We start from the raw sequence: 27700 nt of genomic DNA on the forward strand, positions 1-27700 counted from the left end.
CCTTACTCCTCCACCATCTTTTTTCCTCCTCCTAAGTGGGTTTTTCTGGGCTAAAGTCAAGGTTGTGTTTATTCTAGAGGCTCTAAGAAAAGATCTCTTTTCTTACCTTTCCAGCTTCTTGAGGGTCCCTGAATTTCTTGGCTTGTGACCCTGCCCTGTTTCAGTCTTCGAAGCCAGCAGTGGCTGGTCAAGTTTTTCCTCATATCATATTACTTTGACACTGACTTGTCATGGCTACCTCTTACACCTTTAAAAACTCTTGTGATTACATTGGTTTCTCCTTTGATAAGCCTGTTTAGTTTTTTTTTTTTTTTAAGGTTGGGATTTAATCTTTATTTATAGGACACTGCAAGATGGGAGATTCCACATAGAAAGAAGAAACCCATTGAGAAGAGGAGCTTCATATGGTCTGTACGGTTTGGAACTGGTCAAGTATAGTTCCACTGTAAAAAGTGCTACAATAATAAAACACATTTAAAAAGAGTTCTTCGTAGAGAAACAGTAAGACAAACTTCTACCAGAGTACACAACAAACAACTTTGTGCCTCAGCTGTACAATCTAAAAGCTAAAGGTCCCAGGAGTGCCATCCTGAACTTGGAACTGACATCCTTTGGAGGTAGTTTCTGGCACAACCTTCTGATCTTCCTCTTCCTCTACAGAGAAATACTTCTCAATCAAGTTAAATGAAGCTTTGTACACAGACTCCTTTTCATGGTTTTGTAGCTTGCATTTGTCCAAACCTCCACATTCTTCCATCATTATACTAAGTTTCTCCGTTTCACTTAGTTTCTCAGCAGCCTGAAAGGCATCCAGGATAACCAGAATAATCGTGGTATCTTTTGCAGTTAAAAGATGCATCAGTGGTTCTCTTATGCCACAATGAATGAGGTATACAATCTGTTCATCTGTCCCGCCACTTGTATAGTTGGTCACAGCCCAGATAGCTTCCTTTTGTGTCTTATGCTTTGCCTTAGAGAGAACACCAACAAGGAATGGGACAATCCATGACTCACAACTTGTTGTATCTGGTCCTGGAGACCAGCTGTGATGTTTGATGTTGTCCATGTGGCTTCCTTCTGAATATTAGTTTTGGGGTTTGTTAGGCTGGGAAAGACAGCAAGTTCTTCTGCATCTGTTATAACCTGAGTCTGTTCATCTGTCCCAGTGATGATATTTCCTATGGCTCTCAGTGCAAGAGTCACAGTGGGCAAATCAGTAGCTCCTACAAGCTTCACCAGTTGGGGCACACTCCTGTTTTCACAACCATTTCAATCCATTCATTTGGACCATCAGTAGGGTAGGAAATGGCCCAGCAGATATCTGCTAATACTTCTGGATCATTGTGATGCAGGAGACAAACTAAGGTAGGAAAAATCTTCTCAACAGCATCTAACAGTGGTGCAGGATTCTTGTTGTGACAAAGGTTTGAAAGTGTCCAAGTAAGGTTACGTAAGTAACCACATGCTAATGATGACATATCAGGAACTGCAAGGAGAGCCAGTAGTGGGTCAACTGCATGGTACTTGATAACCAAGACTCAAAAAACTGAACCATCACCTGCAATGTTTCCTAGAGCCCATACCGATTGTTCACTGATGTGGGCCTGGGAAGATGCAAACAGAGAAATGAATGCTGGGATAGCACCTCCATCTACCACAGCCTTGGTCTGTTCTGATGTCCCGGAAACAATGTTAGCGAGAGCCCAAGCAGATTCAAACTGAGTGGGACTACAATCAGTTCTGCCCAAGAAGGACACAATTTTAGAATCAAACCCACCTGGATTATATTGTCTATGGGGGGGCTGTTCTTCCCTTGAAAGCCATTTCCTAGTAGCTTGAGTAGCCTGGAGCAGGCTTTCCAAATTGTTGCTCTTTATGCCTTTGACAATATCATCAACAGACCAATTTGCAGTGCCCTGGTTGTGGCGGTTTTCCTGCAGTGGAGAGGTAGCTTCATCAGGAAATGAGTTTAAGTTTCTCCTTTTCAGCATCTGGTCATCCTTCTTAGCTTGACTCAGCTCCACATTAACTTCTATTCGGTGCTGCTTCATTTCTGTACTGTCTTTCCCCTTGTTCTTGAATCTGTTAAGGCGGGCAGCTGGTGAATTAGCATTCTCTTTGTGGACATGGTTATGGGACAAAGGGAGAGAGCTACACAGCTGGCTGAGGCTTCCAAAGGAGGCGGTGGGGGGCGGGCAGGCTGTGGGTCAGTTGTCCTCAAAACATGTACCATGGATCAGCCCAAAGACAGATAATCGTGTTTAAACATCTTTTGATTAGCACATTGAATTCCATCTGCTACCTTGCTTCACCTTTGCCATAGAATTAAATATATTCACAAATTTTGAAGGTTAAAACTTGGAAATTGTTGGGAAGCCATTATTCTGCCTATCACAATATGTATTTTTTTAAAGATTATTTATTAGAGAGAGAGAGAGAGAGCACATGAGCAGTGGGGAGGGGCAGAGGGAGAGGGAGAAGCAGGCTTTCCACTGAGCAAGGAGCCTGATGGAGGGCTTGATCCCAGGACTCTGGGATCAGGACCTGAGCTGAAGGCAGATGCTTAACCAACTGAGCCACTCAGGTGCCCCCACAATATGTATTAAAATGAGAAAATATACTTTTAATTTAAATGATTATTTTTTAATCTCATAAATATTACTTTTAAGGGCCTTTTATTCCTTCATGTAGATATGGGCTTCCTCAACATTTCTCATTTTGCTAGTCTCCAGGAATAGGACTCTCCTCAATTTTGATGGTATGAAGATACATTTATTTTGCATGAATTTTTGAAGAATATTTTTTTGAATATAGAATTCTAAATTGACTAGGATTTACTAGTTTATTCTCATATCACTTACAAATGGCGTTTTTTCACCCTCTGGCCTCATTGTTTCTGAAGGTGGTCATCTGTCGTTTATATCACATATGCCCTGTATGCAGTGTCTCTATTCTTTGACCACTTTTAATATTTTTTCAGTTAATTTAGTTTTTTACAAGTTTCAATTAAGATGTGCCTAAATATGATTTCCTTTCCTTTTTTCAATTTTTGAGTTTCAGTGAGCTGCTTAGATTTGTGGCTTAATGCTTTTCGTCCATTTTAGGTAATTATAACATTATCTCTTCAAAGATTTTCCCTATTTTCTCTCTCTCTTTCAGCTAGTTCTTCACTTATACATATGTTAATTCCACAAATCTTAGAAGCTCTGCTTATTTATATAGTTTGTGTGTTTTTTCAGTTTATATAATATTTGTTGATATTCTGCAAATTAGAATGTGATGAAAGTAAATGAATGCTATTTGCAACATGGTAATCTTTGTAGAATTTGCATTTGTTTCTTCCTAATATGTAGTGTTATATGTGACTGTTATGTTCATATTACCTAGCTTTTTTTTTCTAGCTCCTCTAACATATTTCTTCTAATTGCCTAAAAGTCCTAATCTTCTAGTACCTATTTCTTTTTTCTATTAAGTTTTTATTTTAATTGCACTATAGTTAACATAGAATATAATATTAGTTCAGGTGATGAATTTAGTGATTCAGCACTTCCATACAAGACCCAATGCTTATCACAACAAATGTACTCCTTAATCCCCATCACCTATTTCACCCATCCCCCCACCATCCCCTCTTTGGTAACCATCAGTTTGTTCTCCAGAGTTAAAGTCTGTTTCTTGGTTTGTCTCTCTTCTCTCTGTTTTCCTTATTTGTTTTGTTTCTTAAATCCCACAAATGAGTGAAATCATAAGGTATTTGTCTTTCTCTGACTGGTTTATTTCACGTAACATTATTCTTTCTAGCTCCATCCATATTGCTGCAAAAGGCAAGATTTCATTGTTTTTTATTGCTGAGTAATATTCCATTGTATGAATATTCCATTCTTCTTTATCCATTCATCTATTGATGGATACTTGGGCTGCTTCTGTAATTTTGCTATTGTAAATAATGCTACTATAACGATAGGAGTGTGTGTATCCCTTTGAACTAGTGCTTTGTATTTTGTGGGTAAATCCCAGTATGTGATTACTGGATTGTATGGTAGTCCTATTTTTAACTTTTTGAGGAACATTCATACTGTTTCCCACAGTGCCTGCACCACATTGCATTCCTATTGATAGTGCATGAGCGTTTCTTTTTCCCCACATCCCTGCCAACACTTATTGTTTCTTGTGCTTTTGATTTTAGTCCTCCTGACAGGTGTGAGGTGATGTCACACTGTAGTTTTGATTTGGATCTCCCTGATAATGACTGATGTTGAGCCTCTTTTCATGTGTCTGTTAGCTGTCTGTGTGTCTTCTTAGGAGAAATGTCTGTTCATGTCTCCTGCCCATTTTTAAATTGGATTATTTTGGGGGGAGGTGTTGATTTGTAAAAGTTCTTTAGATATTTTAGATACTAATCATTTGTCAGATGTCATTTGCAAATATCTTCTCCCATTCAGTAGGTTGCTTTGTAGTTTTGCTGGTTAATTCCTTTGCTCGTTGTTTTGATGTAGTCCCAATAATTTAGTTTTTTTTTCCCCCTTGACTCAGGAGACATCTCTAGAAAAATGTTGATATGGCCAATGTCAGAGGATTTATGGCTTTCTGGGATTTTTGTGGTTCTAGATTTCACATTTAAGTCTTTAATCCATTTTGAATTTATTTTTTGTGTATGGTGTAAGATAAGTGTCTAGCTGCCCAATTTTCCCAACACCATTTCTTGAAGAGACTGTCTTTTTCCTATTGGATATTCTTTCCTGCTTTGTTGAAGATTAATTGACCATTTAATTGTGGATTCATTTCTGGGTTTCCTCTATCTGTCTATTTTTGAGCCAGAACCATATTGTTTTGATCACTACCACTTGGTAATATAACTTGAAGTCTGGAATTGTGATGCCTTCAGCTTTGCTTTGCTTTTCAAGTTTGCATTGGCTATTCAGGTTCTTTTGTGGTTCCATATAACTTTTGACACTGTCTGTTCTAGTTCTGTGAGAAATGCTGTTGGTATTTTGATAGGGATTGCATTAAATGTGTAGACTGCTTTGAGTAGCATAGACATTTTAACAGTACTTGTTCTTCCAAACCATGAGCATGGAGTGTCTTTCCATTTCTTTGTGTCCTCTTCAATTTCTTTCATCAGTTTCTTACAGTTTTCAGAGTATAGGACTTCTACTTTTTTGGTTGGGTTTATTCCTAGCTATCTTATGGGTTTTGGTGCAGTTGTAAATGGGATTATTTTCTTAATTTCTCTTTCTGCTGCTTCATTGTTAGTGTATAGAAATGTAACAGATTTCTGCACATTGATTTTGTATCCTGTGACTCTGCTGAATTTATTTATCAGTTCTAGTAGTATTTTGGTCAAGTCTTTAGGGTTTTATACATATATTATCATGTCATCTGCAAATAGTGAAAGTTTTACTTTTTTCTTACCAATTTGGATGCCTTTTCTTTCTTTATGTTGTCCAATTGCTGCGGCTAGGACTTCTGGTACTATGTTGAATAAAAGTGGTGAGAGTAGATATCCTTGTCTTGTTCTGATCCGCTCTCAGTTTTTCCCCCATTGAGTATGATGTTTGCTGTGGGTTTTTCATATAAGGCTTTTATTATGTTGAGTTATGTTCCTTCTAGATGTCCTTTCTTGAGGGTTTTTATCATGAATGGATGTTGTACTTTGTGAACCTATTCTTTAGTCCTCTCCCTCATAATGCTTTAGGTATATGGTGTCATATTTCACACCATTTTGTTTTATGGATCTCCTGACTGATTGTTACAGAACTACTTCTTTTTATTGATTTTGTTTTTTACTTTACATACTCTCACTTATGGACTTTCCTTTCCACTCAAAGAGTCCCCTTTAATTTTTCTTGTGGGGCTGCTTTAGTGGTTATGAACTCCTTTAGTTTTTATTCATTTGAGAAACTCTTTATCTCTCCTTCTGTTCTGAATGATAGTCTTGCTGAATAGAATAGTCTTGGCTGCAGATTTTTCCCTTTGAGTACTCTGAGTATATCATGCCATTCTCTTCTGGCCTGGAAAGTTTCTGCTGAAAAATCTGCTGATAACCTTATGAGGAGTCCCTTGTATATAGCTGTCTTTTCTCTTGTTGCTTTTACATTTTTTTCTTTATCACTAGTTTTTTCAGTTTTAATTACCATGTGTCTTGATGTGGATCTCCTTAGGTTGATTTCGTTGAGGGATCTTTGTGCTTCCTGGATCTGGATATCTGTTTCCTTCCCCAGATTAGGGAAGTTTTTAGCTATTATTTCCTCAAATAAATTTTCTGCCCTCCTTTCTCTCTCTTTTGCATCTCAGATCCCTATAATGCCAACTTAATTATACTTGATGAAGTCACTGAGTTTCCTAAGACTATTCTCAATTTGCATAGTCTTTTACTCTCATTTGCTCAACTTAGTTACTTTCCATTACTCAGTGTTCCAAGCCATTAATTCATTCTTTTGTTTCTTCTATCCAGCTATTTATTCCATCGAGTGTATTTTTTATTTTATTTATTGTGGTCTTCATCTCTGGTTGGTTCTTTTTTTATCTCTTTGTTAAGGGTTTCACTGTTGTCCTCTATTCTTAAATCCAGTGAGTATCTTTATGATCATTACTTTAAATTCTCTATCAGGCATATTATTTATATCTGTTTCACTTAGGTCTCTTGCTGTGGTTTGGTCTTGTTCTTTCATTTGGGACATATGCCTCTGTCTCCTCATTTTGTCTAACACTCTGTGTCTGTTTAGGAAAGTCACCTATGTCCCCTGCTCTTTAAGGTCTGATAAAGAGGTCCTGTAGTGCCCTACAGTGTGCAGTATCCCCTGTTTCCCAGGGTCTGTTGCTTCATGAAGTGTCTCCTATGTGTCTTGCATGTGTTCTGCTTTTGAGTCCTGGCTTCTTTTTCCCTCCAGTTGTCTGCAGAGGCTCTCTTTTCCTGTACTGGACAATGTTTGGTCCCTGGCTGGGTGGGGCACATTTAAACAAAGTGTGCATTGGTCTGCTTGAGAAATGAGAACTGCTGCCACTGCTGTAAGAACCAATGCCCCACAGAAGGTGTGGGTAGGGAGACATGGTGCTGGTGAAGTTTGCTCCTATTTTCTGGGGGAGGGGGCCCCCAATGTCAGGATGGAGGCAAGCAAGACTGGAAAGCAAAGATCTGCAGAAGAATATGGAGGCATGGCTTTGTCAAAGCAAGTTAGGTAGTGAATGTGGGCAATGTGCTGATTTCCACAGGTGACTGTGTTTATGCAGAGGAGTAGGGGTAGAAAATGGGGTGTTCTAGCTCCTTTGCTCCTGGAGGTATCTCCCTGTGATCCCTGCGTCCCCAGGACAGGCTCTGGTATGAGTAAAACACTCTCCCTCCCATGTGCCCCAGGTATTTTTCAAATGCTCCTTCCATTGCTGTACCTACCCTGGCTATTTATCATGCTGTCTCTTTTATCAGCTTTTTAATGCCCTCTGGGCTCTCCTGGAGTGGAGCCCACTGTTTGGGTTGTTGTTGTTGTTGTTGTTTAATTCCAGGCTTTAAGTCACACTGGTTTTAAGAACTCATGAAATTCAGCCCTGTCTCTCTTTCAAAGCCAAATGTTATGGGGATTTGTCTTCCCCATGCAGGCTCCCCCATGTGCTATTCTGTTTCTCAGCCTTCTCTGTGACCCCAGCTTCCTTCCCACTATGGATGGCCACCGTTCATTTTGCTCCCAAACCTCATCTCCACCTTTTTTCTTGCCTTCTTCTCTGTGGTCTCCTCTCTATCTTAAGATGCGGAATTTGTTCTGCCAGTTTTCAGGTCATTTTTCAGGTTATTTACACTGATGTGAGGGTACCCCAATTGTATCCATGGAATGAGGCGGGCTTAGGGTCCTCCTTCTCTGCCATCTTCCCAGCCTCTGAAATCTTCTAGGTCCTACTTCTAGGCTATCTGAGGATTTGCTCTCATTGTCAGTTTTTCCCCTTTGAATATGAATCATATTCCCAGTTCTTCATGTCTCGTAATTGTGCTATTGCGTATGTGAGAAAACAAAAGTAAATGATGTTTGTCCAAGAAAAGAAAATGTCAGATTGCTACCGTAGGAGCTAAGTCAATCCAATCAGTAGTTGAGCTGTTATTGAACTTTATTTGCTTTAGTTAGAGTCATTTTTTCACCACTAGATTTGACTATTTTCAGGACAGGATTTAAACTTTTTTTTTTCTTTATAGCAAGGCTTGGGATCTGAGTATTGACAAAACACTGGAGATCTCTCTGTTTCAGAGTCTAGTGACCAGTTTTCCAAACGATGATTGATTTCTCTGTGCTTTACAGCACACTTCCCAGCTTTTTGGATCACTACGTATTTCTCTTTGCTCTCTAATGTGAGTGTTCTGCCCCATCTTCAGGAATTGCAGTGCTCTTGGTGAAAGCTCTTTTTCCATCTCCACTTGAGGCAGAGGGACTAGCACACACGCAGGGGATCGTGTTCCACTTAGTGCTCTCCCCATGCAGTTAGTGAACTATTGATGTGCATTCAGGAAGATCCTTTGTGCGTTGGGGTAGTGGGCTCCAGTGCTTACTTTCAGTTCTTCTCTACCATCGCTTTATCCCACATGTACAGTGTAGGCCCTGTGGGACAGAACTGGTGGGTAGGGGCAGGTTTTCTCTCCATTTGGGGCTCTAATTCATTATACAATTTACATGCAGCCGTTGAAATTTCATTAAAAGTGTGGATGGCTTCTCCTTATCCCAATCTATGGGAGATTTGTTCCTTTTCCCATTATTATTCAGTGATTGAAGCCAGCAATGCATGTTTATTTCTGGTTTCAATTTATCTAGATTTTTTTACATCTAAAATCTCTGATGGTTTTAAAAATTACGATCTCATAGCTTATCCAGTATATTCTAATTACTTTGGGAGTGATTTTATACCCAAAATGTCTACGTTTTAACTGGAAGCAAAAATACCCTTTGGTAAAAACTTTTGTTTTCTCTTTGATGAATTATCAGAGCAATTTTGAAAAGTGTTATTGCTATTAAAATTGAAAACAGTTTTAATTATACTTCATACAAAATGTTTCATTCCGTGTATATTAGAAGCTGAGAATACAGTAGCGGGTCTCTGCTTTTCTTTTCAAAATGACTCTGGATAGTGTTAAATGTGGTAAATTTAATGTCGTCTTTTTCAGGGGTTAGTCAGTTTTGCTTTGTGGCAGCCATTTATGTTTCAAAACAGCTACAATGTGCTAAATAGTGGATGTGGCTTTTGCATACCTGATTGAGTATATAAATCACCTTATGGACATGGACTAACATTCACGGAAGTTGCTACCAGGTGGCAATGCAAAGTTGTAATTAGCTATAGTACCTAATTATAGCACTTCAATATCAGGGTGTGGAAAATCATTAGGACTCTAAGACAATATATGCCTTATTAAAATATAACCAGGCATCAATAGTATATTACCTTCTGTTAGAGGAGTGTGAACTTGAAAATACACAAGAAGAATTAAAATATGTGTGTACATTATTCTGTATTATAGAATTATTTGAGGGGACAGAAAAATACATATAGATGATTAGGATGATAATAATTAGGAATTCAGAGAAAATTAAATAAAATAGACACAGTTAAATCACAAATGATATACAATAAGTTGCTGTAGTCTTTTTGCAGTATGAGAAAAAAGTTGAGCTCTGAGCTGTCTAGGTTTTCACCTGTGTCAGCATGGTTTTTATTGGTGGAGTGGTGGAACTTACAAATGTATATTAGATCATAATAGGGAAAGGATTTTAATTCCTGTAGCTTTAGATGTTACCTGTGATATGTAGTTTTTAAAATTGTTCCTCCAAGCCACATATTCTTTTGCTTAATCTTTCTTTAAGTTTCAGAAAACCATATTTGAACAGTTATCCTCATTAATTAGAGTCTTATTCAAGACTTCAAGAATTCCTCAAATCCCTAGGAACTCCCTTGAGCAGAAACCCACCTAAGTGTCAATTCTCTTACCCCAAGCCTCACCACCCAAGTTTGGACTATCCATAGGAGGTATGCCACGAGTTACTGAAACAGATTGCCAGCAATGTTCTCTTCCTTCAGGCTGGCCATCCTCAATGATGCTCCCTTCACATCTGTTCAAGGGTTCCCCATCACTCTTACTGATAATATGATTAACATGAGAATACCAATTATTTCATAAGGATGGTATCTACAAGTTCTACCAGAATTTCAGGTAATAAATGCATCCTCTAAATTATCCATAAGTAGTAAAATACCACTTGATACATTTTGTCATACTCTGTCACATCAGATTCAGAATGTTCTCCTGTCCCTTTGTGGTGCCCTCCCAGAGAAGTTCATTATAAGGATTTCTTCAGCTTCTTCCTGTAGCCTCTCTCCATTGGTCTCAAACTCTACATCACAGTGTTGAGTGTGGGTTGTTTTCAGTTCTTTATTTTTCTCTCCCTCACCTGTGCACCTCAAGAAACTTCACAAACACATCCTATATTTTCTTCCAGCAAAAACTCAAAAAATCTCTTATAAACTAACTTACACAAATTGACTCAAGCTCCCCATCTTCTCCAGTTAATTGGAAACACTTTGATCAGCTAAAATTCTCTCTGGAATAATGTAAGATGTGATATACCTGCCTTAATTTTGAAAGTCCTAAACCCCATTTTCCTTTTGGCTTTCCAGAATTGCTCTAAAAGTACTTTTTCCAACATGGCAACAGAACTTCTCACATTCTCCCTTTGATTCTGAATTTACACATACAGAACAATTATTTAGTCTTTTATGCCGACATCTCCCAATTTTTACCAGTCTGCTGTAAAAGAGGCTCTCTTTCTAATTCTGATTCTCAAGATATCTTGATGCAAAATTTCTCCAGCTGATTCAACTGAGCAACTCATAAAACTACATTGTTAATCTGTTATCGGAATGGATTCTTACAATTACATTTTCAAGCAACATTCCTCTCTGACCAATTTAAAATAGTGTATGCTGGCTTGTGATCAAAAAACAAAACAAAACAAAATAAAAAACCATGAAAAAACAAGGCTTATAAACCAATTTATAAAGAAAAATTTTCATATAAGCATATGAAGCTGAAGTAGTTTGTCTTTCAAGGTTTAACAGCAGATCTGACATAAATACTCAGAAAAGCATAACCCGTTCCTATTTGTCATTATCCATTATTCTCAAGAACAGTATACCCACACAGGGCAAGCCCTAGAGTTACTGGAAGTGAGTTTCTGAGGGGGTTTCTTCTCTCGCTTATTTTTATAGTTAAAAGGAGCTAACTCCAGCTGCTTTTTATTGTGAGAACTTTGTACAAGAAATCACAATTCTTTATTCCCTCTCTTGCCAACCTTAAGTCCTTAAGAGCAAACCATACTCTATCAAGTTTTATCTTGGTAAAATAAGCTTTGTTTCTTCCTTTTTTCCTCCAAAATTTCAAGACAATAAAATGAGTGTAGTGCTATTTAAGCAGTGAAAAAAGAAACACGATGTTGAGCTGCACCCTAAAGACATGTCTTTTGTATTATAATGCTTTTTATCCACAGATGTTAGTTGAAAATTGATATAATGGTGTTTCTTGTAAGTCTACCAGAAACAAAACAAAACAAAAAACATTTAAAAAGTAGAATAGATATAATTGTATGTGATAAATGAGCCTGGTGGAATTGTACTAGAAACCCATAGGGAATAATTATCAGTGGCACCTGCAGAGGAATTATAAGCAGCTGCAGAATTTGATTTTTGAATAAGAAAATAGGAAAAATAACTTAAAAACTGGTATTAAGAATTGAAAAGTTACAGATCAGAATATGGAATGAGAAGATGATTTAATCAGGATTTCAATCCAAAAATAATATGGTGAAACATACCTAGAGCTTTTTTTTTTTTTAATCATGGGAAAAAAATGTACAGGTTCATTTAGGGAGGAGATAGGAGAAGCATCGCGTGTAAGTTTCACACAAAAATTGTGAGTCACACTTAGGAATATAGAAGTGTCTGAATTAAGAAATTGGTTTGTTAGCATGCTTAATAACACGTATATAAACTCTGAAGACAAAGAGATGCCCAATCTACTGTGTCATCTACAAGCTACATGGTCTTTGAAAGTTATCTGGCATTTCTGATCATTTGTTTACATACTTTTGTGGTGAAGATCAAATGAATTTGTATTTGTTTTGTGCTTTGTGCAGAGCTTAGTGCATACTACATATTTAGAAAAGGTGTATTCTCATTTTATCCCTTTTTATTAGTAATTTTACAAAACTTAAGGTCTTGAATATAGATAGTTAAATGATATATGCACAAAGGCAATTTGCATTATTTGAAGTAGTTATGTTCTATAAAGTGTCTGTGAACACTGCTCTCAGAGGAAACCCACAGGTTCCTGTGAGCCTCTGGTCACATTCTCATCAACCTGTCAATACATGACCTTGTTTCATGTGTTTTTCTGTTTAGAAATCCTATGTAATACATATTATTTGTTAATTCATTCCTGAACAAAGCCGATCTAGCCAGTGTACAGTTGACTCTTGAACAATACGGTTTTGAACTATGTGGGCCCACTTGTATGCAGATTTTTTTTCAATAAATACAGTACAGTACTGTAAATATATTCTGTCTTATGATGTTCTTTATAACATCTTCTTCTGTCTAGCTTACTTTATTGTAAGAACAAAGTATATACTATGTATCACATACAAAATATGCGTTAATCAACTGTTTATATTATCAGTAAGCCTTCCAGGCATTAATAGGGGAGTAGTAGGTACATTTTGGGGGACTCAGAACTTACACATGGATTTTTGTGCAGGTGGTCAGCACCCTTAACCCCCACATTGTTCAGGGGTCAACTGTATTTTCTTCATAAGGCACATCACAGCCTTCTTACATTTAGGGAACTATGCAGCACTTTAGCACTACACTTGGGGGCTGTTTTAAACAAACAAACAAAACATCAACAAAGATTAAAAAATCATGGTCTTAAATGTATTACAAAAAAGACACTTGTTTATAGCACGAGATCTGACCAAGGCAGAGTGTTTGTTGCCTTGTTTGACCTGAGTTAGGAACATGCTCATTGGGTGACTCAAATGTTTCTCTGCTCCCTGCATGTCCACAAACAACTGCAAAGTGCTGTGTATTGATTTTGGATAGACTGCATTTTTCCTCTCAAATGAGAAAAACGCAGAGGAAAAAAGAATGGAGAGTGTTTGGTACCCTAGTTTTCATATATATTAATATAATTATTTGTATTGTTGAAGGCTCAAAATTGAAGATTTCAAACTTGGAGAGAGTCAAAAGAAGGCAGACCATCAAACACTGCATGACTATTATTTTAATTGAGGAGAGTGGTGGGAATATTCAGAAATGTTTTGAACTTAGGCTAACCTGAAAATGATTTAAGTGAGTTATTTGAAACTTAAGAATTATAGGTTCTTAAACTGACTGTAAAAACAAAAGAAAATTAAGTGCAGCAAAAAAATAATTGAAAATTAAATTCCATCAACAGGAAAATAGTGAATCACTGCTGGAAAATTAGTCCTGGGATAAATGTTGAAATGCAGACAAAAAAAAAAAAAAAAGTATTCCTTTTCTGAAGTAACTGAGAACTCCCTGATGTTGGATTGTATCTCTTTTTTCTGGTAAAACCTCATCCCATGAGATTATTATGGGACATACCTTTCTCTTAAACCAGGCTGACCTACTCTTCTTGAAGCTCTGTTGGTTGAGTTTTTCCACAATTGAATAATCTAGAATAATTCAATTTCTACGAGGAATATACCTACTAGTGGTTGTTTTTCTAAGAGCCTATATAGAGTTGTGCATATTAGTAAGGTAGGATAAGACGAACAACTCCACCACGGAGTGTCAATGTTGATTGAAAAAGAAGAGAAACCAGCAACTCAAGCATAACCCCTTCCAGTATCACTTAGTCTGCATGTATCTCTTCATCTCTAATGTACTTAACCTCCTACATACCTCAGTCATTGCACTTCTTCCTTTTTTCTCATTCTATAATGTATTCCACTGTCTTCTGCCCACCTCTTTATTTTCCCTCTGTAAGAATACTGTCCTTGAAAATAGAGACTATGTCTTATTCATTAATGTGGTTTAAATCTTTACACTGTACTAGGTACATTGAGCATTTTTCAAAGAAGTTTATCAAGTGGGGGCAGGAAGAGAGCTAGAATGAGCTAGAGATAGGGCCAGAGGCTGAAAGTTATGAAATTCAGTTGTAATAACATGGTGAGAGGCGGCCCACTGCATGTCACAAAGAGAGGAGAGAGTCTATTTCCAGCTGGGCAGTAAAGATGGTCTGGGTGCCTTTTCCTCCATCTGTTTTTTGATGATGCCATTTATACGTCAATATTCACTCAGAAAAAAAAATTCTCTGTCCAATATTCTGTTTATGTAAGATTAGGTTTCTGAACTCTCTTTTTTTATTCTCATTCTGTTATAGAGGGGAAGAAAGCTAAGGACCATGAGTTTGTTTATTTTTTAATATATGCTGATTGTTATTACTAATTTCAGTCAAAATCAATAGGTTCAAATGGATACTTTTCCTAATTGGTGAACTACCCCTAGGTACATAGGCCTTCTGTGTGTGTGTGTGTGTGTGTGTGTGTGTGTGTATGCACACGCAGATGTACATTTGTGTGTATACTGAATCAGACAATGTATCCAAGGAGTATGTATTAAGAAAGCATAACGTGGAGACAGCACTTGTGGAAGAAGAATCTCAGAAGCAGAACTGACTGTAAGAACATATGCTTCCTTAGAAATATGCAACATATTAAGGAGGGGAGTGTCAGATATACCAAAAGATGTAGAAGAAAGGTCTAAATCAGTGTGATGTTTACTTTAAAGGACTCAGGCACTGCAGGTAATATCCATTATTAACATATAATAGCAATCCCCCACAAAACTCCTGTCATACTAATGATATCACCCAGCAGATAGTAAAATATTCTCAATCAAAACAAAGACAGAAACTTTACAACTTGACAGACGCAGTCAAATAATTATGGAAGAATATATGTCTGAGGGCCTAGCCAATTTCCGATGTCTACTTTAGGACTACGTGAGACAAATCTGGAAGTTTTCAAATTGATCGTTAAAGAGTTTAAACTCTGGGAATGCTCACTAGACTTTCAGTCCCCAAATCAGTCATCAGAAATACTATTTACAGAAAATGCCAAATCATGGGCACCCTGAATTGACAAAGGGAAATGGCTTGTATCACCTCTTCACAATTTCTAGTTTCTCCAAATAATGCATTCTCTGTCATCTTTTATTAAAAATATTTTTTTTTGTCTGAAAACATTTTCACATGCATTCATGTCATTTAATGCTTTTTATTGTTGACGCTTGTATCTTTTACTACTTGAGAAAAACTTTGTAGTTTCTCTTCTGGTAATATCTCTTTAAAAAAAAAAGAAACAAGAATTGTTTTATTTTGATGAATTTTTTTTTTCATGGAACAAATTGTCATAGAGTAGCCTCTCAAAATTAAAGGTTTAAGAAAAGTATATAGTAAATTCATTATGCTGTCTGTCACTACTAGCCAGACATGCTTACAACACTTCTGGTATGAATTCAGAACTGTACTACAGTAGATAGAATAATCAACAACAACAACAACAACAACAACAACAACAACAAAAAAGAATAATCAACAACAATTAACTTCATTACTTTGCATTACTTGGGTATGGCATAATGAAATAACTATATATACCATGTGTAATAATTAGTTTCATAGGAACAGTCCACAGTCTTGTTGGTATTTCAGATATACCTGGATGTTGTACGTCTTATTATCATATTCCAATACTCAGTTTTCATCACTTCTTTCTTTTTTCTTCCTTCCTTCCTTCCTTCCTTCCTTCCTTCCTTCCTTCCTTCCTTCCTTCCTTCCTTCCTTCCTTCTTTCCTTCCTATTTATTTGACAGAGATAGAGACAGCCAGCGAGAGAGGGAACACAAGCAGGGGGAGTGGGAGAGGAAGAAGCAGGCTCCCAGTGGAGGAGCCTGATGTGGGGCTCGATCCCAGAACACTGGGATCACGCCCTGAGCCGAAGGCAGACGCTTAACAACTGGGCCACCCAGGCGCCCCTTCATCACATTTTTCTTACGAATATAAAAGGTTATACAAAGAGGCTGACTTTTGTCAACTGCCTATTGCCTGTTTTTACCTTTTCTAAATTTTTTTTTTATTGAAGTATAACCAACATACAGTATTGTAGCAGTTTCAGGCATACAACATAATGACTCAACAATTCCATATATTTCTCAGTGCTCATAAAGACAAGTATACTCCTTTATCTATTTTACCCAGCTCTCCACCTACCTCCCCCTGGCAACCATGACTTCTCTGTATTTAAGAGTCTGCTTTTGTCTTTTTTTTCTTTGTTCATTTCTTTTGTTTCCTAAATTCCACATATGAGTAAAATCATGGTATTTGTGTTTTTCTGACTTATTTTACTTAGCATCCTACCCCTTAGGTCCATCTGTCTTGTTGCAAAAGGCAAGATTTCATTATTTTTTATGGCTGAGTTATATTCCATTGCATATTTCTTTATTATCTATTCACTTATGGGTGGACACTTGGGCTGCTTCCACATCTTGACTATTGTAAATAATGCTGCAATAAACATAGGGTTGCATATTTCTTTTTGAATTAGTGTTTTTGTTTTCTTTGGGTAAATACACGGTGTTGGAATTACTAGATCATACGGTAATTCTACTTTTAATTTTTTGAGGAATCCACACTATTTTGCACAGTGGCTACGCCAATTTGCATTCCCAACAACAGTGCATGGAGGTTTTCCCTTTTCTCCACATCCTTGCCAACACTTGTCATCTTGTGTTTTTGATTTTAGCCAACTGCCTAAACTGTATTTGACTCACTATTGATTTTAGCCAACTGCCTCACTATTGCTTTTTTTTAACTTTTTAAGTTAAAAATTAATATCAGCATTTTTATATATTAACATGTGTATTGCATTTATTTAGTAAAAGTATTATAAGTTTTAATTTATTGTTTGCAGTAGCAAAAGATTGAAAATTAACTTAAATCTAACATAAGAGTGACTAAGTCAATTGTAGCACACCCATACCATGCAGCCATTAATTAAATAATGAGTAGGTCTATCTGTGCTATAGTAAATCAATCTCCAGGAATATATTATATTTAAAAAATCGAAGGACAAGGTGATCACAATATACATAGATGTGTGTGATTTACAGATATTTAGTATATTTATGTACTTCTGCATTTATTTTATGTTTTTTAATGTTTTTATTTTTTATTGAGGTATAGTTGACATGAAATATTGGTTTCAGGTGTAAAATATAATTTATGTTCATGTAAATTATGAAATGAATGTCTCAATCACCTTTACGCATCCCCTCAAACCCTTTCCTCTGGTAACCACCATTTTGTTCTCTGTATTTATGAGTCTCTTTCTGTTTCGTTTTGTTCATTTTTTTTTTATTCCACATCTAAGTGAAATCATACAGTATTTATTTTTCTGTGTAATTTCTCTCTGCATAATACCTTCTAGGTCCATCCATCCTGTTGCAAATAATAAGATTCCATTCTTTTTTTATGGCTAATATTTCATTCTTTTTTTATGGCTAATATTTCACGGTGTGTATGTGTGTGTGTGTGTATATATATATATATACACCGTACATACTTCATCCATTTATCTATCAATAGACACAGGTTGCTTCCATATCTTGGTTATTGTAAATATTGCTTCAATGAATGGAGTGCATATATCTTTTTGAAGTAGTATTTTCATTTTGTTTAGATAAATACCCAGAAGTGGAATTGCTGGATGGTGTGGTAGTTCTAGTTTTAATTTTTTGAAGAAATTCCAGACTGTTTTTCACAGTGGTTGTACCAATTTACTTTCTCACCAACATTGCATGAGGGTTCTCTTTTCTCCACATCCTCATCAACACATGTTATTTATCTTTTTGATAATAGCATTCTCACAAGTGTAAGTACCGTCTCATTGTGGTATTGATTTAGGTTTCCCAGATGATTAGTGATATTGAGCATTTCATATGCCTATTCACCATCAGTATGTCTTTTTTGGAAAAATGTCCGTTCGTATTTTCTGCCCATTTTTTAATTGAGTTGTTTCTTTTTGTTGTTGTTGAGTTGTGTTCTTTATATATTAAATATTAAGATATATTAAGATATTAAGATATCCTACCTTTTTGGATATATCATTTCCATTTCCAAATCTTCCAAAAGATTTTCCCATTCAGTAGATTGCATTTTTATTTTGTTGATGGTATCCTCTGCTCTTCCAAAGCTTTTAGTTTGATGTGGTCCCATTTTTCTTTTTTCTTTTTTCTTTTCTTTTCTTTTCTTTTCTTTTCTTTTCTTTTCTTTTCTCTCTCTTTTTTTTTTTTTTTTTTGTTGCCCTTGCATAAGGAGACAGATCCAAAATAATGTTTAGAGCTTAAAACATGTTTTCTTCTAGGAGTTTTGAGGTTTCATGTCTTACATTTAGGTCTTTTATCCATTTTGAGTGTATTTTTCTATATGGTGTAAGTAGGTGGTTCAGTTTTGCCTGTTTGTATGTACATGTCACTTGTCCCAACATCAGTTATTTAAGAGACTATCTTTTCCCCATTGTACATTATTGCCTCATTTGTTGTAGATTAACTGTATAAGTATGGGTTTATTTCTGGGATCTCTGTGCTGTTCCTTTGACCTCTGTGTCTGTTTTTGTGTCACTACTACGCCATTTTGATTATTTTACCTTTATAGTATAGTTTGAATCAGGGAATGTGATACTTCCGGATTTGTTTTTCCCTCAAGATTGCTTTGGCTATTTGGGTTCCATACAAATGTTACAATTATTTGTTCCAGTTCTGTGAAATTTTCAATTGGTATCTTGACAGAGATTGCTCTGGATAGTATAAACATTTTACCAGTATTAAGTCTTACACTCCATGATCACAGTAAGATTCAATTACTTGTGTCCTGTTCAATTTTTTTCTTCAGTGTCTTATAGTTTTCATACCTCCTTGGTTAAATAAATTTCTACATATTTTACTCTTTTTGTTGTAAGTGTAAATGGGATTTTTAAAATTTCTGTTTCTGCTAGTTTGTTTATAGCATATAGAAATGCAACAGATTTCTCTATATTAATTTTATATCTTGAAAGTTTACTGAATCCATTTATTCTAATAGTTGTTTTTCTTCCACTAGTCTTTAGGGTTTTCTTTAGTATCCTGCCATCTGCAAAGAATAAGTTTTACTTCTTTCTTACCAATTTGGATGTCTTTATTTTTCTTGTCTGATTACTGTGGTTAAGACTTCCAGTACAATGTTGAATAAAGGTGAAAGTGGGCATCATTGCCTTGTTCTTGATCTTAGAGGAAAAGTTTTCAGTTTTTCACCACTGAGTATGATGTGCTGTGGGTTTGCCATACATGGTCTTTATTATGTTGAGTTACCCTTTCTGAAAATTTTTATCATAAATGGATGTTGAATTTTGTCAAATGTTTTTCTGTGTTAAGATGATCGTATGATATTTATCTTTCATTTTGCTAATGTGATATACCATCTTGATTAATTTATGCATACTGAACCATCCTTGCGTCCTTGGAATAAACTGTACTTGATCATAGTGTATGATTCTTTTCATGTATTGTTGAATTGAGTTTGCTAATCTCTTGATGAGAATTTTTGCATATCTACTTATCAGGACTACTGGTCTAGAATTTTCTTTTTCTGTAATGTCTTTGTTAGATTCTGGTATCAGCATAATGCCAGCCTCATAGAATGAATTTGGAATCCTTCCTCTTTATTTTATTTTGGAATTTGTTTGAGAAGTATAACTCTTCTTTAAATATTTGGTAGAATTTATCTGTGAAGTCATCAGATCCTGGACTTTTGTTTCTTGGAAGATTTTTGATTACTGGTTCAATTTCACTACTACTTACTGATCCATTCAGATTATTATTTCTTCTGGATTCAGTCTTGAAAGGTTGTAAATGTCTAGGAATTCATCCATTTCTTCTAGGTTGTCAAATTTGTTGATGTATAATTGTCCATAGTAGTCTCTTACAGTACTCTGTATTGCTATGGGTCATTTATAACTTTTTTAAATTTCTGATTTTATTTGTTTATCTTTTCAAAGTACCACCTCTTAGATATATTGATCTTTCCTAATTTTTTAGTGTCTATTTTATTTCTTTCTGCTATGAACTTTATTATTTCCTTCTTTCTGCTAATTCTATTCCTCTAGTTTCTTTAGGTGTGAGGTTACACTGTTTAAGACTTTTTCTCATTTCTTGAGGTAGGTCTGCAGCACTATGAACTTCTCTCTCAAAATTGCTTTTGCTGCATCCCATAGATGTAAAATGTTATTTTTCCATTTGCACTCTTAGCAGCCTATTTTTGATATTTATTGGATTTCTTTGTTGACCCATTGGTTGTTAGTGGCATGTTGTTTAGCCTACACATACTTTTATTGTTGCCAGTTTTGTTTAGTAATTTATAGTTTCATAATGTTGTCAAAAAAGATGCTTGATATGATTTCAGTCTTTAAATTTATTGAGACTTATTTTTTGGTTTAATATGTCATCTATCCAGGAGTATGTTCTATGTGCACTTGAAAAGAATGAGCAGTCTACTATTTTTAGATGGAACATTCTGTATCTTAATAATAGATATCTATTAAGTCCATCTGGCCTAATGTGTCATTTAAGGCCATCATTTTGTTACTGATTTTCTCTCTGAATGATCTATCTATTGATGTAGGTGGGATTTAAAGTTCCTTACTATTTTTAGATTGCTGTCAGTTTCTCCCTTGTATCTGCTAATATTTGCTTTATATATTTAGGTGCTCCTGGGATTGGTGAATTGATATTTACTATTTGTATATCCTCTTGTTGAATTGAGCTCTTTTTCATTATGTAATTCTTTTCATTGTCTTTTGTTTGAGTCTTTGTTTTAAAGTCCATTTTCTCTGATATAAGTTTTGCAGCTCTGGCTTTCTTTTTGTTTACATTTGCGTAGAATCTCTTGTACATCCCTTTACTTTCAGTCTGTGTGTATCGTTAGAGGTTTGAAGTGAGTCTTCTGAAGGCAACATGTACATGGGCCTTTTTGTTTTTTTATCCATTCAGTCACACTGTGTTTTGATTGGAGCTTTTAACCCATTTACATCAGAAGTAATTATTGATAGGTATGTACTTAATGCCATCTTGTTCATTATTTTCCAGTTCTTTTTCACTTCTGTTTTTTTCTTTTTATCTCTTCCCTTGTGATTGATCACTTTTTTTAGTGTTAAGTTTGGATGTCCTTCTCTCTCTTTCTATCTCTCTTTTTCTTCTTGTATCTGTTAGAGGTTCTTGAATTGTGGTCGTCATGAGGTTCTTATATAACAACCTATAAATACATCAGTGTAGGTGTTGGGCACGTAAGTTGTAACGTATTCTAAAAGCACTATATTTTTACTACCTCCTCCAGGTGTTTTGTTTTTGGTGTCATAATTTACATCCATTTATTTTGTGTATCCCTCAAAATAATTATTGTTTATATGATTGATTTTTGTTCCTTTTTCTTTTAGCCTTCATGCTAGCCTTATAAATGATTGATCCACAACCTTTACTGTATGTTTGCTTTTACCAGTGAGTTTATTTCTTTCATGACTCTTTTGCTTGTGGTTATGTCCTCCCTACTCCCTCTCACTTAAAGAAAACATTTCTTGTAAAGCTGGTTTTGTAGTAATGAACTTCTTTAATTTTTCTTTTTTCTGGGAAACTCTTTAGCTCTCCTTTAATTCTGAGTGATAAGCAGGTAGAGTATTCTTGGTTGTAGTTTTCTTGTTGTTGTTGTTTGTTTTTTGTTTTTTTGTGGGTTTTTTTGGCCTTTCAGCACTTTGAATACATCAAACCACTCCCTTCTGGCCTGTAAAGTTTTGCTGAAAAATCAGCTGATAGCCTTATGGGAGTTCCCTTGTACATAACTAGATGTTTTTCTCTTGCTGCTTTTGAAATTCTTTATTTTTAATTTTTTTTGAAAGATTTTGTTTATTTATTTGAGAGAGAGAGAGAGAGAGAATGAGAGGGGAAGGGTCAGAGGGACAAGCAGACTCCCTGTTGAGCAGGGAGCCTAATGCAGGACTCAATCCTGGGACTCCAGGATCATGACCTGAGCTAAAGACAGTTGCTTAACCAACTGAGCCACCCAGGCGCCCCTATTTTTAATTGTATGTGTCTTGCTGTGGACCTCTTCGGGTTCATCTTTTTTGGGGCTCTTTGTGATTCTTAGAACTGGATGTTTGTATCCTTCCCCAGATTAGGGAATTTTTCAACTATTATTTCTTCAAAATGTTTTCAGCCCTTCTCTCTCTCTTCTTCTTTGATCCTTATAATGCAAATGTTAGTATGTTCATGCTGTCACAGAGGTCACTAATACTATCCTTATTTTAAAAAATTATATTTTCTTTTGCCGCTCTGCTTGAATGTTTTCCACTATCCTGTGTTCTAGGTCATTGATCCATTGTTCTGCATCATACAATCTGCTGTTGAATCACTGTAGTGTATTTTTCATTTCAGCCATTAAATTCTTAAGCTCTAATTGGTTTTTAGACTTTTCTATTATCTCTTTATCACTTAAGTTTACTATATCCATTTTGTTCTTTTTCTAACATTTTTTTTCTTATTCTTTCATTTGGAATGTATTTCTTTGTTTCTTCATTTTGAAAAACTCTGAGTTTGTTTCCATGTATTAAGTAGATCAGCTATGTGTCTTTGTCTTGAAGGAGTGGCCTTATGTAGGAGATCCAGAAGTTAACCCCTCTTGGTCACCAGAACCAAGCACTCTGGGGGATCCCCTGTGAGGTCTATTTGTGCCCTCCTATCATGATTGGGCTGCAACAGCTGCAGGTGCATTGGTGGGTGTGGCTGGTCCCTAATCCAGCTAGGTGCAATGCCCAGTTGCAATTGCCACAGGTGGGCAAGGCTGGCCCCTTGCATAGCTGGCTGAGGCCAGGCTGCAGCTTCCACTAACATGATGGTGGACGGGCTGGCTTGCCCTGGGAAAGGAGCTCTTTTGGGACAGTTCTCGTCCTGGTCAAGGCCACCCACTTAGTGTGGCACAGCAGCAGCCGCTTTGGGAGGGGCACCTGTCCCAGCCAAAATCCCTCACCAGGTATTATGGCAGGCCAGGAGCCAATGGAGTAGCACAGGCCAGAGGGGGCAGGTTTGGTCCATAGAGGAATGCTGGAGTGGGGCATTCAGTGCTAGCTAGCAAGGTAGATGGAGAGTGTCAGAAAAGGCACCTTGCCAGTGCTGGGTTAGCTAGGTAGGAGGAGAGTTTAAAAAAAAAAAATTGCATCCGCTAGCCATTCCATTCCCAGAGGACGTTCCTTCAGATCATTGCTCCTTTAGAAAATACCCTAAAATTAGTAAGTCTCTTTCACATATGGCTCAGGCACTTTTCAAACTGCTGCCTCTGCACTGGGACTCAGAGCAAGCGAGTTTGGGTGTGGGCCTTTTAAGTGTGAAGTCTCAGTTTCCTATAGCCCTCTGGCTCTCTGGGATTTAGCCACACTGGTTTTCAAACCAAGACCTTGGGGGCAGGGGGCTCATCCTCCCACTGCAGTTCCCAGAGGTCAAGGTGACAAATGTGGAGCTTAAATCCTATTTCCACAAGGAGGACCTCTGTGTTTGTGTTACCCCTCCCACGTGTGTGTCAATATTCAGGGGTATGGATCCTGATTAGACCATATCTCTAACCCTCCTACCCATCTTCATGTGGCTTTCACTTTCTATCTTGAGTTCTGGTAGAGCTATTTTGCTACTCTTCAAGTCATTCATAGAAGAAAGTTGTACTATGGGTAGTTGTGTTGGTGGAAAGAGGTGAGCTCAGGATCTTTCTACTCTACCACCTTGATGCCCCTCTCTTCGAGAATGTTTATTTTTTAAAAATATGCTGATAAAAATTATGTTCATACCAAGAAATTATGGGAACAGTATTTATTGATAATATTGTTTTTAAAACCTTTATTCATTTTGTATTTTCCAAATTTTTAACAACTCCTCAAGGTGGGAGCTAAATCATTAAATTAAGCCATTTCTTCATTTTATGTGTGTGTGTGTGTGTGTGTGTCTATGTGTATATATAAATGTGTATGTATGTATTGTGTATCTATATATGTGTGTATATTCATAAATGTTCTTTCAAACTCTACTTCAGATGCATCCCAGAAAATATTGTTATTTGTATAGTTAGAATATTTTTAAAGTTCTCTTGTGGTTTATTCTTTGACTCATATTCCACACGGACTCTCTTGTTTAATTGTCTCCATATTTGGGCATTTCCCAGATTACTTTCTAGAATTGATTTCTAATTCATGTTCTCTGCGGTCATTGAACACACTATGATTTCATTCCTTTTACATTTACTCACCTTTGTATAATAGCACAGAATATGATATATGTGAATGTTCATGAGCATTTGAACAGAATGTGTATTCTGTCATTGAGGGTAGTGTTCTATAAATATCAATTAGGTTTACTTGTTTAATGGGGGCCAGCTGTGGAGCTTGAGCTGGGGTGGGGGTGGGGTTGACTGAAAAGGAGCAGGAGAAAACTTTATGAGGTGGAAAATGTTTTATATCTTGATTGTGGTGCATTTTATCATAGTAAATTATACTTTCAGTAAAGATGATTTAAAACAAAAAAATAACCTTCCAGTTACTGCTCCATTTCTTGGTAATTCATGATGCTAAACACTTGAAAATAATTATCTAAACTCACTGCTTCTACTCCCTCTCCTCTCTTTCTTTGTAATATATTCACAAATCCAGTTTTTGCCTCTATCACTCCACTCTGCTATTCTGAGACTTCCACATGAGTCTCCTGCTTTGCAGTTATTGATCTCTCAGTTTCATTCCAGTCTTCTTCCTTCCTTCCTTCCCTCCTGATACCTGGGCTGAGACTGACTCTCTTGCCATCAGGATTTTCCCACAATATCCTCCTATGTCCAAATTGATGAAAATACTGAGGCGGAATGGAAAGTTTGGGGAGGGGGAATATAGTTTCTTTTGGTTTTCTCTTCTATTGTTCATGTAAGAATCAGTTCAGTAGCAACAAATGGTTACTTACCCATGCTCCCAGCTTTCTTTTTCACTTCTGGCATCTGCACAAAGAACCTTCTCCTCCAGGAAAGAAGCATCAGCTTCACAGCCCCTCCTCAGTCCTCCTACTTGTCATTAATCCCACCTATTCTCTCCTTCTCCAAAGACCCAGGTGGTTGGTTAGCTGTTTCCTGCAGACACTAATTTGTATGTTATCTTAGAATCGCATTTTCCTCTATTTTACAACACCGTTTCTCCAAATCCCTGCATTCCTGTCTGAACTGCTTACTGTGGCTTTTGATTTTTTGACTGAGCTAGAATAATCTAAAACTCGGTGTTAGCAGGAAACATACTTTCAAATTTGGGAGTATGGCATTGATTTTGTAAGTGCTTGGACTCAAATTGAGGCCTGAGATTTTTAGAACTTGAAGAATATGTACCTGTTTTGAAAGGACCATTTCCTGGTAGCCCCTGAAAAAGTTATTAAAAGGAAGTAGTCTTTGCGAAAGTTCAGATGGATATGAATTTCTTGATAACATGCCATTATGTAAATATGTTATATTCATTATAATTATTTATTTTAGAAAGTATTAGGCATATGTCCATGTATTTAGTTATTCTTTTTTGGAGTGGACAAATTTAAGTTAAATTTATATGTTTTGAATCAAAAAGCACATAACATAGAATGGAGCTTGGAATCTACGAATCAGGTAAAAACTTGAAGTTTGATCTTGGCTAGACATTTCTCAGTTGCAAAACAAATAAATAGCACTATTTGAGAACTTAGTCTCTTCCAGTTTTGTAGTTTTCATTTTTTTTATTATGTTAGTCACCATACCATCATTAGTTTTTGATGAAATGTTCCATGATTCATTGTTTGCATATAACACCCAGTGCTCCATGCAATATGTGCCCTCCTTAATACCCCTCCCTTCTAAAACCCTCGGTTTGGTTCCCAGAGTCCATAGTCTCTCGTGATTCATCTCCCCTTCTGTTTCTCCCCCCTTCATTTCCCCCTTCCTTCTCCTAATGTTCTCCCCGCTATTCCTTATGTTCCACAAATAAGTGAAACTATATGATAATTGTCTTTCTCTGCTTGACTTATTTCACTTAGCATAATCTTCTCCAGTTCCATCCATGTTGATGCAAATGGTGGGCATTCATCCTTTCTGATGGCTGAGTAATATTCCATTGCACATATGAACTACATCTTCTTTATCCATTTGTCTGTTGAAGGGCATCTCAGCTCCTTCCACAGTTTGGCTATTGTGGACATTGCTGCTATGAACATTGGGGTGCCTATGTCCTTTCTTTTCACTACATCTGTATCTTTGGTGTAAATAACCAGTAATGCAATTGCTGGATCATAGGGTACCTCTATTTTTAACTTTTTGAGGAACCTCCATACTGTTTTTCAAAGTGGCTGTACCAACTTGCATTCCCACCAACAGTGTAAGAGAGTTCCCCTTTCTCCACATCCTCTCCAACATTTGTTGTTTCTTGCCATGTCAATTTCTGCCATTCTAACTGGTGTAAGGTGGTATCTCAAGGTGGTTTTGATTTGAATTTCCCTTATGGCTAATGATTTTGAACATTTTTCCATGTGTCTGTTAGCCATTCATATGTCTTCACTGGAAAAGTGTCTGTTCAATGCCATTTTTTGAAGTGCTGGAACAAACAATCCTAAAATTCATGTGGAACCAGAAAAGATGCTGAATTGCCAAGGAAATGTTGAAAAAGAAAAACAAAGCTGGTGGCATCATTTTGCCTGATTTAAAGCTATACTACAAAACTGTGATCACCAAGACAGCATGGTACTGGCACAAAAACAGACACATAGATCAATGGAACAGAATAGAGACTCCAGAAATAGATCCTCAACTCTATGGTCAACTAATCTTTGACAAAACAAGAAAAAAAACATCCAATGGATAAAAGACAGTCTCTTCAATTAATGGTGCTGGGAAAATTGGACAGCTATATACAAAAGAATGAAACTTGACCATTCTCTTACACCATACACAAAGATAAACTCCAAATGGATGAAAGACCTTGATGTGAGACAGGAATCCATCACAATCATGGAGGAGAACATAGGCAGTACCCTTTTCGACATTGGGCAGAGCAACTTCTTTCATGACACGTCTCCAAAGGCAAGGGCAACAAAAGCAAAAAAGAACTTTTGGGACTTCATCAAGATAAAAAGCTTCTGCACAGCAAAGGAAACAGTCAACAAAACAAAGAGACAACCCATGGAATGGGAGAAGATATTTATTTGTTTTAAGTAGGCTCCATGCCCAACATGGAGTCCAACATGGGGCTTGAACTCATGACCCTGAGATCAAGACCTGAATGAGATCAAGAGTCAGTCACTTAATTGAGCCACCCAGGCACCACTTCTGGTTTCTTATAGTACAGATATAGAGGTGTTTAGAAAAAATGAGAACCAAATGCAGATCACAATAGTACCCAAACCAGAAGGAACAATTTGTGTAATGGGGGAAAATGGTAAATATCTAGGTGAAAAATATATTCTTGGCTAGAGATTAAAAAAATACAATATTTAGAGGATAGATTAGGCAAAAATGAAACAGGCAAATATTCAAATAT

The 27700-nt window shown here is 36.5% G+C and overlaps 1 protein-coding gene across 1 annotated transcript; it reads right to left on the minus strand.

Moving 5' to 3' along the window:
* Positions 1-280: 280 nt before the first annotated feature.
* On the minus strand, positions 281-23021 carry LOC103656787 (importin subunit alpha-1-like). Its single transcript, XM_040643408.1, is given in 5 exon segments — positions 281-1002; positions 1005-1250; positions 1253-2200; positions 10598-10709; positions 22818-23021. Coding segments are annotated over 5 exon segments (1953 nt in total). The 3' UTR covers positions 281-559.
* Between the last annotated feature and the right edge of the window lie 4679 nt (positions 23022-27700).

The sequence above is a fragment of the Ursus maritimus genome, unplaced genomic scaffold, assembly GCF_017311325.1.
Source record: "Ursus maritimus isolate PB19 unplaced genomic scaffold, ASM1731132v1 scaffold_28, whole genome shotgun sequence".
Classification (NCBI taxonomy): Eukaryota; Metazoa; Chordata; class Mammalia; order Carnivora; family Ursidae; genus Ursus; species Ursus maritimus.